General features: G+C 45.1%; 1 protein-coding gene across 1 annotated transcript in view; it reads left to right on the top strand.

Moving 5' to 3' along the window:
• The window catches only part of CEP76 (centrosomal protein 76), a 41,469-nt gene that overhangs the window by 24,579 nt on the left and 3,151 nt on the right, over window positions 1–13,739 (top strand). The window contains exon 10 of the mRNA XM_054018962.1: window positions 4,690–5,023. Within this exon, the coding sequence (XP_053874937.1) occupies window positions 4,690–5,023 (334 nt within the window). The remainder of the gene's footprint in view (window positions 1–4,689; window positions 5,024–13,739) is intronic.

Raw genomic sequence — 13,739 nt, 5'->3', positions numbered from 1 at the left:
CTGATGCTTGCAGTAACCTTGAATGCTTTAGTCATGTATTACTTGGCATTTCCTTTTTTATTAGATGATCGGAACTGTGTTCACAAATTTTTGAGCGATTCCATAGTGGCATACCAACTTCTATCAAACTGTTCTGTCATTGTATCAAAGGGTTTGGAAATCAGTAAAATTCATATAAACCGGTGACTGTCATTTGATCAACAGTTCTATGATGATACATAGGTTTACTATATGATAATACATGATTTTTCCTGTCTGAATTGTTGTCTGTTCTTATTATAACCTCAAATCTACACTTCTATTATTCTAGCCAGAATAAAGAAAATGGTAAATACCTTACCTGGGATAGACAGTAGTTGAATGCCCTTCTAGTTTTTACACTGATTGAGGTCTCCTTTCTTTGAAAGCTTCCATTTGTGACCCTTTTTTTACTATTTTGTATTTTTCTTTTTTTATAATCAACCCATCAAAATGTCTACTGTGTTCTTCAAGTCCGCCTTAAGGACCTCAGTTGGAATGTTATCTGGCCGTCGTGCCTTTCCACTTTTTAACTGATTGACTGCTTTCTCTACTTCTACTCTCCTGATAAATCCTAGCTCATCGTCCATTTCTTCTTCTTCTGTACTTGGGAAATTGGCCACTGGGTTGCCATTCAACTGTTGACTCAAGTACTTCCTCCATGTATTTAGTTCTTCTTCTGACATCTTTGTTGTTAAGTTGCCCTCACTGTCTTGAACAGATCGGTTGGTATTTGTTTTTCTTTCTGACAACTGTCTAATGATGTTGTACAGTGTCTTCGTGTCATTTTGGGCTGAGTAGTCTGTTGCCATTTTATTTATAAAGTTTCATTTGCCTTTCCTAACACTCTTTTTGTTCTTTGCAGCATATTTCTCCTGGAGTCACCGCATCTTGTGTTCTTGTTCTTGCTAGATTTTAGTTTATTTAATTTTGCATCTTCTGTTTTCTACCATATATCCTCATATAACCATTCGTTGTGATGTTTCTCCATGAATGTCAGCACTCCTTCACAAGTTTTAGTGAAAGTTTACTTTACCTGTTTTCATTTGCTTTCTGCTGTTCCATCATCTTAATCTTCAAGTACCTCGTATCTGTTTGGTAGCTTTTTGTGTTGTCATCTGTTTTAGTTTGGTGGTGATGTGATCTAGACACCTGTTATTCAGATCTCTTCTTTGTTCTTATTTCTGTTATCAATTTAGCTATCACTAGTGTGCAGTGCATTCCCAGATCTGCCCCTTCCCTTCCTGCTACATACATCTTCTAAATATCTTCATTTGTGCCAAATTGTAACATGATCAGTTTGTTTCCCTGTTCTGTGGTCTGGTTACCTCCAACTTACTTATGAATTATATGGTGTAAGAAGATAATTCCGCCAGTGACCAAGTCATTCATTCCACAAAAATCAGCAAACATTTCACCGTTTTCGTTCACTTCACCAAAGTCTTGTTTCCCCATAATTACTTGCCTGCCAGTGTTGCTGTTCCTTACTTTAGCATTCACATTTCCAGTTACTAGAACATATCTTTTCAGGACCTTGTGTATTATGTTCTGTAGCTTCTCATAGATGATTTTTTTTCCCCTCCTGACTAGCTTGATTTGTTGGAACATAACATGGAATAATATACATCAATATTCCAGAAATTGTCTAAAAGTATTATAAGCCTTTGAAACTGGTGCCCATTCTGTCAGGCTTTTGGCTTCCTTCCTTGATAGTTTCAAACCCATGCCATCTCTGTGTATGTCACTGGTGGTGTCATTCAGTAGCCTAAGATATAGTACAGGGGTAGACAACCTATGGCACGTGTGCAAAGGTGGCACATGAGCTGATTTTCAGTGGCGCTCACACTGCCCGGGACTGGCCACCAGTCCGGGGGGCTCTGCATTTTAATTTAATTTTAAATGAAGCTTCTTAAACATTTTAAAAACCTTATTTGCTTTACATACAATAATAGTTTAGTTATATATTATAGACTTGTAGAAAGAGACCTTCTAAAAACATTAAAATGTATTACTGTCACGCGAAACCTTAAATTAGAATGAATAAATGAAGACTCGGCACACCACTTCTGAAAGGTTGCTGATCCCTGATATAGTAGAATGTTCTCACTTGACAAAATTATTTGTCCTGACATTAGCCTTCTCATTTTATTTAGGCCTAGTATATGTAGTTTATATCTGTCTATTTCTTTTGTTACTTGGATCATTTCATCAGGCTTATGTAGTGTCCGAACAGTCCATGTACCAATTTTGGTTATGGATTTAGGAAAGAGGAAACTCATCAGCATAGTAGCTTCCTTGTGGGATTGGCCTCTTCATGTCATGATTTCCCTTCTAGGTCTGTTACAATTGAGCTGAGTTGGATTGAGTTTGTTGAACTAACCAATTGTGTAGCAACTGTAACAATGTCTGTTTTTTATGGGAGCGGGTTGTTAGCTCGCTCCCAACCCCTACGCTATTGGGCAATGCTTGTTTTTTAAAATTTGGAAAATGTGGTTTCTGGGCAATTTTTGTAATTTTCCATTAGATATATTTTTGTAATTGCATCATTACAGTACATAGTTAGGAATGTGCACAACTGCTGGAATGGTTCATGGTTAACACCTTTGCAGAGCCAAGAGGGGAGCATTCACATTTTCTTTTGGTAGCCCCCTGCGAAGGGGTTCATTTATCACAGGAGCACGTCTTCATGATGTAGCAGCTCTCTCCCTGTATGGCACTCCCTGCTGATGATCACTCTGTCATTGTGGTGGTTTCTCTTCTGTAACTTTGTCCTCTGGCCAGGTCACAATTTAGTGTTACCCTGGAAGGGAAGAAAAGTCAGACGTAAAATTGTATGATATCCTAACAAGAGGGTCTTTGGCCCCAACTCCAAGCTCAGACCACTTTGCCAGTGGCTGGTAGGGGAACCCAGGCCCTTCCACTACACTGGGTTCCAGCACAGGGACCCTATAACCAACAGCACCCTCTCTCTTTGCTGTTGTTTCCCTGCATGACTTACTTTTTCTGCCCTGCAACTTCTCTAGGTTGATCCTTCTTTCATGGCTAGGGTCTCAAGGCTTTATTCTGTTCCCAGGCTTTCTCCTCACCACCTCTCTGTTCCTGAGAGCGACTGCAGACTCTTTCCCTGCAGCCCCCTTCTGCTACAAACTTCCTCTCTTCAGCCTGCTCCTGCCCAGCTGGGCTTCATGATCTGTTAAGCCTGGCTCTCCCTGGTGCAGCCAGGTAACCTAATTGGCATCCCAAACACACATTAGCCCATTCAGGCCAGGTGGGGGGCGGGGAGGACAGACACCCCATCACACCTCCATATTGTTGGGGTTTTTGGAGGGGAATGTTGCCTTTTCTTTTAAAAAAAAAAAAAAAATTCTGAGCAAGAATTGCTATGAGTTTGTTTTCTAAATGAATCCTTGAGAATTTGGAGGACTTTCCTAACTGATACTACTTGCAAAGTAGGCCAACTGCTGGTCCTAAACTATTTAAGTGCACCTCTTTAAGCAAAACATTCTAAATGTATAATGTACTACTTGTGAATGATGGCTGTTTAGTCCAGGTGTTCAGCCTAACTATTAATATGAAATATATAAAGTGCATCAGAGGAGAACTGTAAAAGGCTAACTTTTTAAAGTGCGTTTGCACTGTATAATACTATAATGACTTTGAGTTCTTACCCTATGACTCCCATTGTCAAAGTTATGTCTACACTCAGCCGCTAATTCGGCGGCTGGCAATCGAAGTTCTGGGTTCGACTTATCGCGTCTTGTCTGGACGCGATAAGTCGAACCAGGAAGTGCTCGCCGTCGACTGCGGTACTCCAGCTAGACGAGAGGAGTACCGCGGAGTCGACGGGGGAGCCTGCCTGCCGCGTGTGGACCGAGGTAAGTTCGAACTAAGGTACTTCGAACTTCAGCTACGTTATTCACGTAGCTGAAGTTGCGTACCTTAGTTCGATTTGGGGGTTTAGTGTAGACCAAGCCTTAAAAAGACTTTTCAAAGATAAGTGTTATCTGTTATCTAACAGTTTCAGCTGAAAAGTACTGCTTAAAGAAGAATATTAAATATTTTATTTTTTATGCAATATCATTTCAAATTATGGTGGTTTTGTTGAAATGAAAGGTGATACATGAATAACTACATGATCATGAATTTGAAGAATTAGGACTTTTGGTTTTATGAAAGGGACTGATTACTGTCCAGCTTTGAAAATTACTTTGCAATTCTGCATTACTATTGCCTGTTGATAAACACTATGGGATGTTTTATAATGTGAAACTGTGTTTCTCTGAAAATCTAATGGGAAGAGGGAAGTAATTGTTCTTATTCATTCTTTCTTGAAACAGTTGAAAAGTTCATTTTAATTGCCATCAGTTGAGTAGTTGACTGAGTAATCATGCTTGATTTTTAAGCTTCAAAACAAGCTGCTTCTCTAAATTAAAAGAAAACTGTTCATTTGCTAATAGTACCTTTTTCTGTACATTTAAAAAAAAAAAAGGCAATTTAAATTACCGTATATTAAGAAAAGGAATTTGTGATGCAAGGTTCTTTCATGGTGAAACAATCTCACTATATTTCTATGCCAGCTAAATACTTATCTTGTAACGCTTTCCCAATAAAGTAAACATTTATTTACTTTAAAATATTCTTAATATAATAGCACATCTTTTTGATCTTCAGATACATCCACAATCCTATCAATCCTGATGACCCTCCACTTGTTGAACAACCCAAGCCAATGTATCCTTATCGAACAGTAGGATGTGTCTTCAATCATCAGAAGTTCTTGGGGAATTGCCAGCCCTCCGATGCAGTGGAAGTCTGTGTGTTTGACCTGCATGATGAATCTAAATGGAAACCAATGAGTGGAGAAGCAATCAAATCTGTGTGTTCTCCAGGGGCCACAACTTCACTTCCTCCTTTTCCTCCTCTGTGTGCTTCCACAATAGATGCTGCAGTAATAAGCAATGAGATAGAATTACAGCTGAGAATACTGGTGTCAGAACACAGAAAGGTAGTGTTCTCTAATGTTTTTCATTGGTATGCCAAATAAATGAGGTATCAAGCTTTTAGTATCTACTTGTCTAAAAATTTGGGGGGGGGTGTTTTGGTTTGGCTTTTTGGTTTACAGTACATGATCCCAGCAGTAACCCTTGCACCACTATTTAGTGTGTGTGTGACTGAAAGAAACTGTTGGAGAAGATTGCATCAAGCAATTTCAAACTTTGTATTTGTTTTAATCACTCTAATGTCTGAGTACTTTACAAGTTTAAAAATATCTCAGTACCTTCCAAGGTTGGAATTGTCTCTTCTCCGGTTTAACTGATTTCTTATAGTGCAGTAATGTGCTGCAGTTGATTCTTTCTGCATTGGGTGTAAAGAAGCCCTTTTAAAAGCAAATGCAATATATTTTTGAAGAAATGCCAGTTTAAATAGGTTAATCTTCAAACATCTGCTAAAGACTTGGGATTAGTCTTTATGATATACCCATAAGTCTTCACGTTAATTTCTGTAAGTTTTGGCTAATACTTATTTAAAAAATTACACCTTGTTCCACATATAACCTCCTGGATAGAGCATTCCTGGATTTAAGCCCCTCTTAGGCTCATCTCTTTCTTAACTTTAGAAGAACTCTGTGTTACATTTCGCCAGTGCAGAAGTATAGTCTGGAAAGATTTTAGTTCTTAGAGTAGATGAAGCCGTGTATTCCACTTAGGTGTGTATGCACCCAGCACACCAGAGCCACAGAACTCTGTATCCTAGCAGTACCCATATAGGGCAGCACTTGCGTTTCATGGCTATAGCCCTCCCCTGGCTACAAGAGGTGGCACCTCCCCAGTCTCTCCCCTCAGTTTCTTCTTATTGCCCGTGGCTAGAGTCGGAGCTCTGTGTGGCCTAAACATCACAGTCTCCCACAATTTTAGTGTTTGGGGTTTTTTTCCTAGTAGTATACAGTTAATAGTGCCCTTAGTGTTAGTTGTATTTAGTTAAGTATTCCCCTATGATGCCCTCACTGGGGTTTAAACATTGTCCGTCGTGTGGGGGAGTGACCCCCAACAATGATCCCCACACATGGAGCTTGCTTGCTTGGGTGAGGCCCACATCACAGATCGGTGTTTGATCTGTAGATTGTTCATTAAATGCACTCAGACAAAGGCAAAGGACCTTCACATGAAGCATCACCTGCTTGAACTGGCCACGTTACCTGCTTCAACACTGAGGCCTGTGTCGGATTGGAGGTCACCCTCAGGTTCCGAGAGTGCTGCTGCAGTTTCTTTGAGTAGTGTCACTGTGGGTGCTCCACTATAGGTGCAGCAGTGCCCCGTGTGCCTGGGATTGGAGATCTTCAGTAGCCGTGCCCATTGGGTTGCACATGCGTTCCTCCCTGCAGAGTTTGGGCATTGTTCCCGATGTGCAGCAGGCCACAGAGGATTTTCCCTTTCACGACCAGGTGTTGTTTTCAGACAAGACAGATGAGACCTTGCACTCCTTCAAGGATTCTAGGGCCACCCTATGTTCCTTTGGGGTGTATATATACTCATTGCAGAGGCGCCACATCGATGGCAAACAGCAGCAACAATACCATCCACAAAGCACCTTTGGGCACCCTTTTCCTCCTCAAAACAGTGGGATTACCCCAGAAAGGGGTGTAGATCCTGGAGGAGGAGGCAGTTGGGTCTAGAGTTTGGCCAGGAGGAGGAGGCAGTTGGGTCTAGAGTTTGGCCAGTTGACACACCTTTCACCAGCACCCCAAGTGCCCATTTTGACTCTTTTGGTCCAGAGCAGTGCTCCAGTCATCGCTTCCTTTATCCCACTTTTGTTCAGACATATGCTGGGTTACTTTTGACAATGTTTGGGGCTCGATTACAACCAATAGCCGGTTCCTAAGCATCGTCAGATCGATCTATACTATCCAGTTCCTCTCCACTCCTCCCCCGCCCCCCAAAACACGCCTTCCCTGTCTGTCTTCAGGGACCCATCTCATGAAATACTACTCCTCAAGCAGCTCCACTCTTTACTGGTTTTGGGAGCGGTGGAGGAAGTTTCTCCAGAACAGTGAGGTAAGGGCTTCTATTCCCAGTATTTCCTGGTTCCCAAATCCAAGGGAGGGTAAGATCTATTCACGACCTCTGCAACCTCAACAAATATGAGATGAATGAGGTATGGTCACCCTATCGGCTATCCTTCCTGTGTTGATTCAGAATGACTTGTTTGCTGCTGTGGACTTTCAGGCTGCTTATTTCACGTGGTGATTCTCCTGAAGAAGATTTCTCCGATTCAATGTGGCGAACCACCATTTTCAGTACACAGTCCTTCTCTTCTGCTCCCAAAGTTTTTACGAAATGTATGTTCAAGGTAATGGCATACCTCAGGAGAAAGGGAATCCATGTCTTTCTGTATCTGGATGACTGGCTACTGGGAGGCAAGTCAAGGGAAGAAGTTCTTTCTCATTTACATATTACACTTTGCTTACTCAACTGTATGGGTCTCGTCCTAAACACCAGAGAGTCAATATTGGTCCCACTCAAAAAATCAAGTTAATTGGGGCCCTAACAGACTCTAAGAGTTCAAGAGCATTTCTGCGAACCGAGCATTTCTAGACAATTCACCGCCTTTGTCTCGATCTGCGGTTTCAACCTTCCACGTGTCTGCAGGCACATAGGGGGTTCAGTTGCACCTTTACCTTCTTCAGATATGGATCAGGACTGTTCACTGTCCAATCCTTCATCCCTTGAACATGTTGATCCACCTCCCTCTGTTTGATCCTGGACTTCTTTCAGTTGTGGATGATTCAGGGGAATGTATATCAAGACATCTCCTTCACTCAACACTTAGCAACCAGAACTGTCATCACTGACTGCTCCCTGATAGGTTGGGGAGCGCATCTGGAGTCATTGAAGGTTTTTAGAGCCTGTGGTCGGGACAGGAAGCTCCACTGCATGTTAACGTCCTGGAGCTTCGGGCCATCCACAATGCTGTCTCACTTTCTAGTACCACCCCAATGTATTATGTGACTAGCCAAGGGGGAGCACGTGCTAGGATGCTCTGCTGAGAGGTGGTCAAATTGTGGCAGTTCTGCATCGATAAGAGTATCACTCCAATAGCCAATAATTGCCCGGGGACCAAAATTATCTCATGGACCATCTCAGCAGGAATTTTTCCTTGAACTACAAGTGGTCTCTGAAGCCCAGAGTTCTGCAAGTCATCTTTTGCAGCGTGGGGCATCCCGATGATCGACCTGTTCGCTACAAGGGACAACAGGAAATGCCATCTATTCCGCTCTTGAGAGGTCTCGGGCCAGGCTCCCTGATTGATATCTTTCAACTCAGTTAGCAATCGGCTTTCCTGTACACTTTTCCAGTGATCCCGATCATTCCACAGGTCATCTTAAAGCTGAAAGTGGATTGGGCCAAGCTCAATTTCCCCAGCATGGCCAACGCAATGTTGATTTTCTGACCTTCTGATGTGTAAGTTCTGCCTTCCATATCCCTTCCTCTCCATCTGACCTGCTCATGCAGAATCATGGTCACACTTTTCATTCTGTACTCAGTTCCCTACATCTCCCAACGTGGCTCCCAAGCTCTGTGGTTGAATAAGGAAGACGAGCGATGCTTGGCAGCTGTTTGACACAGGATGCCTTATTTGGCAAAGTGGAAGTATTTTTCAGTGTGGTCATTGGCCTGCGGAGTTCAGCTGATGCTGGCTAGTGTCCAAGATGTCTTGGAGTATTTGCTGCATCTTTAGTCATAAGGCCTTATGCTTAGCTCATGGAGGGTGCATCTAGCAGCAGTCTCAGCCTTTCATCTACCCATTCATGTGAGACGGGTGTTTTCCAGTGCCATGATGGTGAGATTCTTGAAAGGAATCTTTCGTCTCCTTCTGTCGGTGCAGGAACTCATTCCCTTGTAGAACCTTAACACTCTCTTAGTGGCTGTCATGGGACTTTCATTTGAGCCTCTGGCATCCTGCCCATTTCCTCTCTTACGTCAAAAAGCTGCATTCCTTTTGGCGATAACATCTGCAAGGAAAGTGTGAGAGTTGCAGACTTTGATGGCAGAGCCTCCTTATACCCAGTTCTCCAAAGACAAAGTGACGTTATGGCTGCACCCAAAATTTGTGTCTAAAGTGGTCTCTCGGTTTTCTTTAAACTAGACGGTATATTTGCCTGTGGTTGTTTTTGTTGTTTTTTTTCATAAGCTGCTGTGACCGGGTGCTGGGCTGGGACTCCTGAGCCAGCCCTCTGTCACACCAGCTCCAATTAAGGGAGTTCAATTGGAGCTGGGTAGGGAAACCTGAACCTGATTGACAAACGGGAAACAGCTGCCGGCCTAAGCAGCCTGGGGCTGCATAAAAGCCTCAGAGGAAGGAAGCCAAGGGGGTAGACAGAAAGGGGAATGGGGGGAAACCGGAGGGTGGGAGCTCTTTTCTCCTGGCTGCAGAGACTGAGAAGCCCTTAAGGCTGAAACCCCCAAACTGTATATGGTGAGAAGGTGGTGGGATTGCACGCTGTAAATAAACTGCACTGGTGATTGCTGAACCTAAGGGTCTCTGAGTGGTTTTTGGAACAGAGCAGAGGCAGGAGCAAAGGGGACCCTGCTACCCCTGTTACAGCCGCATTCATTTCCAGAGGAGCAGCACTGAACGTCAGACGATGTCTGACCTTTTATTTGGACAGGACTAAACACATTTGGGCTTCGCCTCATCTGTTTGTTTTGTATGCAGTGATATGCAGGGACCAGCAGTCTCCTCCTGGTGATCTCTAAGTGGATAACTTCCTGCATCAAGACTGCATACGAAACAGCTTCAGCTATTCCCCCTTTATGGCTGCAGGCTCAGTCTATAAGATCATAAATTACATCAATAGCATTCTTAAGTGAAGTCTCTATATTGGATATTTGCTGGGCTTTCCTGTCAATACATACATTTACGAACCATTATGCCAGTACTGTGGCATTTAGAGCAAATGCAGACTTTGGGAAGGTGGTCCTTGTTTAAGTAGACTTGAAGCCGCACCTCCTGTGGATACTGCTTCTGAGTCACCTAAAATACATGGCTGCATCTACAGTACAAGAAGAAACAACTGGTACTTATTGTAAAAGATACTGACTAGTTTGCTTATAACCACTGTGGAAGAAACGGTTAGTTACTGTAACTGTGGTGGTTCTTCGAGTGCTTGTTCATGTCCATTCCATATTAGGTGAGTGTGCTTACCAGTGCCAGAAGTTTTTCCATTAGTGGTATGCGGAGGGGACCGGCTCTGGCGCCCTCTGGAGTGGTGTGCACATGCCATGGTATAAGGGGCACCGCCAGCTACCCCCCACCCTCAGTTCCTTCTTGCCGCCAGTGACTGTGCTGGAATGTCTGCTGCTTTGGCTAGCCTTTTTTCGCTTCGTTCAGTGTTTTAAACTTTTCTTGTAAAATAGTTGTACATAGTTAAGTTTCCCTTAGTGTGTTCGTGTTAGAGTGTTTTTACTTGGTTGGTCCCGAACGGGACTAAGCCTAGGGATGGGGCATGCCCCAGTCCCCAGGTTTTAAGCCCTGCGATTGCTGCACGAAACCAATGCCCATCAGCGATCTGCATAATAGTTGTTTAAGCTGTCTCAGCGAGTTGCATATAAGCGACAAGTGCTGTATTTGCAAGTCCTTCAAACCTTGGACTAAGGAGAGAGACTTTCATCTCAAAGCGCTCTGAATGGAGTCGGCTCTAACTCCGGCACTGGAGCAGTCGAGGTTCAACTCTACCCCGAGCACTACATTGTTGGTGCGAAGCACCCCATTGGCACTGTCAACAGATCAACGCCGATCCCACTCCCCGGCACCTGCCAAGCGGCAAAAGAAGACCAGGAGAGGAAGATTTCCTACATTGCACAAGGGGAAGGAGAGGGCAGGAGGGGGAGCCAAAGCCTCAGGTTGAGCGGTCCAGCCCACCCCAACCAGTGCCTGCCATGTTGGACAATAATGAAGGCCTTGATCAGTTAGAGGTCCTGTCGACGCCCGAGGCCGTGTAGGCAGCGCAGGATATCCTGGCGCTACTGGGGCTGCCCACACTGGGTACAGCGGTACCCTGGTCTAGGGGTAAACCCACCTTGGATCCTTTCTGTAGGTCCCCATCTCAGCAGCACCGCTCCCCATTGTGGGGGCTGTCCCACCAGCGCTCACCTGCACGGAGCCACCAGGCCTCAAAGGCAGAGAGGAAGGCTCGGCTAAACCTTCATTGGTCTTCGGACTCAGGGCACCCACCGCAGGGCTCAAGGCATGCCTCACCGGTGACCTGACACAGGCCGGTGGAGGTCCACCCTTCCCGGCATTAATAGCACCAGGACTGGCCCAGTGCTTCACACTTGTCACAGGCCCAGGACAGTCAGTCTCAGGAGCGGAGTCTCCAGTCATCGGCTCGCTGGTATGTGTCACCACGACGTGGATCCCCTAGGTCAGGGGGAAGGTCTTCCCGGCAACTGTCCCACTCTGGATCCCGGTACCGGTTGAGCAGCGTGAGGCATAGATCGCAGAAGGGACTTGTCCCAAGCAGAGAGCTCCCCGTCCAGGTGCAGTGATCAGCACCGCAGCGACCGGGATCGCTGATCTACTCACTCATGATCACCTGAGAGAACCACTCAGCTTTGAACTCCGGCACTGGACAGGAGTTGTTGCCGGTGGGCCAAAACCCAGCACCAGTGGTCCCCTTGACATCGGTGGTGTCACCAACTACCCCAAGGCCCCAGGGCCAGTGGCCGGCTGCCTGGTATCCATAGGGCTTTACCTAGCCTTCACAAAGTTCAGGTCGGTGGCGGGGGCCTCTCCCACTCTCTCCCAGAGCCAGCTGTTTCTGAGGAGGGAACCCCTCAGGCTCATGCAGACCCCAGGAATCAACCAGCTGGACCACCAATGGACGTGTCAGATTCTGTGGCGCCGGCTTCCTCCTCATCTTCGCCCGATGAGGCAATTGCAGGAGTCCCTCACCTGGTTCCTCAGGATGATGCTACAGCTCATCAGGAACTGCTGAAAAGAGTTGCCTCTAATTTGGGGCTCCAGATGGAAGAGCTGGAGGAACCATTGGACTCCCTATTCGATGTCCTCTGCTCAACGGCACCGGCTAGGGTGGCTCTGCCCCTCCATGAAGTGATGTCTAAGATTACAAACGTCTTGTGGCAGACATCTTCATCCCATTCCTCCATCTCCAAGAGGGCAGAAAGAAAGTATTTTGTGCTGGCTAAGGGTCCTGTGTACCTATATATCCACCCGGCCCCAAGCTCCCTGGTAGTAGCAGCTGTTAATGAGCGGGAGAGACCAGGCTAACCAGGAGCCACTCCTAAGTATAAAGACTCAAAGAGGCTGGATTTGTTTGGATGCAAAGTTTATTCATTCTCCAGCCTCCAGTTGAGGGTAGCCAACTACCAAGCTCTCCTTGGCCGACTTGAAGGATGCGTACTTTCATACAGTGATCTTCCAAGGACACAGACGCTTCATGGTGGGATTGGACCACTACCTGTTTGTGGCCCTCCCTTTTGGCCTAGCAACAGCCCTTAGTGTGTTTACTAAGTGCATGTCGGTGGTAGCAGCTTGCCTCGGGGTATTCAAATATACCCGTTTCTCGACGACTGGCTGGTCAAAGGCCGTTCCAGATCTCAACTCCAACAGATGACACTGGGTTCGGCAGAGCTGTGTTGCAATGTACACGTCCATGAACTCATACCTGCCTCCATTGGTACTGCTTGGGAGTCACCTGATATGGAATGGACGTGAGCAAGCACTTGAAGAAGAAAAGACAGTTACGTGTTACGTGTTCTTCGAGACGTGTTGCTCATGTCCATTCCATGACCCGCCCTCTGTCCCCACTGTCAGAGTTTCCAGCAAGGAGGAACTGAGGATGGGGGGAGCTGGCGGTGCCCCTTATATCACAGCATGTTCACTCCACTCCAGAGAGCACCAGAGCCGATCCCCTACAGATACCACTGAAGGAAAAATTTCCAGCAATGGCGCATGTGGCGAGCACACACACCTAATATGGAATGGACATGAGCAACACATCTCAAAGAACACCAGTTATGGAAAAGGTAACTGTCTTTTCTTCGAGATGTGTTGCAGATGTGTTTTCCATGACCACCCTTTGTGTTCTCTGCATCAGAGTCTAATCTCTGGGCATTTGGTGCAAAGGAACTGAGGGGGTCGGGGCGATTCTGCCTCAGGGGAGGAGCTATACCCACAAGGCTTAAGCACCGACCCTCTACTGGTACTGCTAGGCAAAATTCTCTGGCTCCAGAGTGCTAGACACTTATGCACCTAAGTGGAATACACATCTGAATCAGATCGCAAAGAACCACAGTTAGAGCAAGTAACCATTTCTTCCACTGTGGCTGTAAGCAAACTGGTCAGTATCTCTTGCTGCTTTCAGCATCTTGTTTCTCAAATTCAGGTTCCCATATGTCCAAAACTGCACTGGGAAAAAGCTAGACTTTCCCAGGGAGTCTATGGGCTGTAGCAAAAGCCTAAGATTCAGACTGAATCTTCTGACTTTGGTGTAACAGATAGATAGGAAGGACTACATTATATAGAGCAAATAAAGATCATGCACAATACTGAATTTTTTCAATTTATGTATTTTTTTTTAAAGTAAGGTTATGCAGTCCATTCCCTTTGGAAATTATTTTTAGTGGGACAGTAGAAATATTATTTGTAAGTGAATCTCGCTTTGGGATTTGCCTTGCTCTTTTTTTACACACATACTAATA

Source organism: Malaclemys terrapin, chromosome 2 (assembly GCF_027887155.1).
Source record: "Malaclemys terrapin pileata isolate rMalTer1 chromosome 2, rMalTer1.hap1, whole genome shotgun sequence".
NCBI classification, from domain to species: Eukaryota; Metazoa; Chordata; order Testudines; family Emydidae; genus Malaclemys; species Malaclemys terrapin.
The sequence above is the reverse complement of the archived record's forward strand: the minus strand, read 5'-3'. Positions and strand labels throughout refer to the sequence as shown.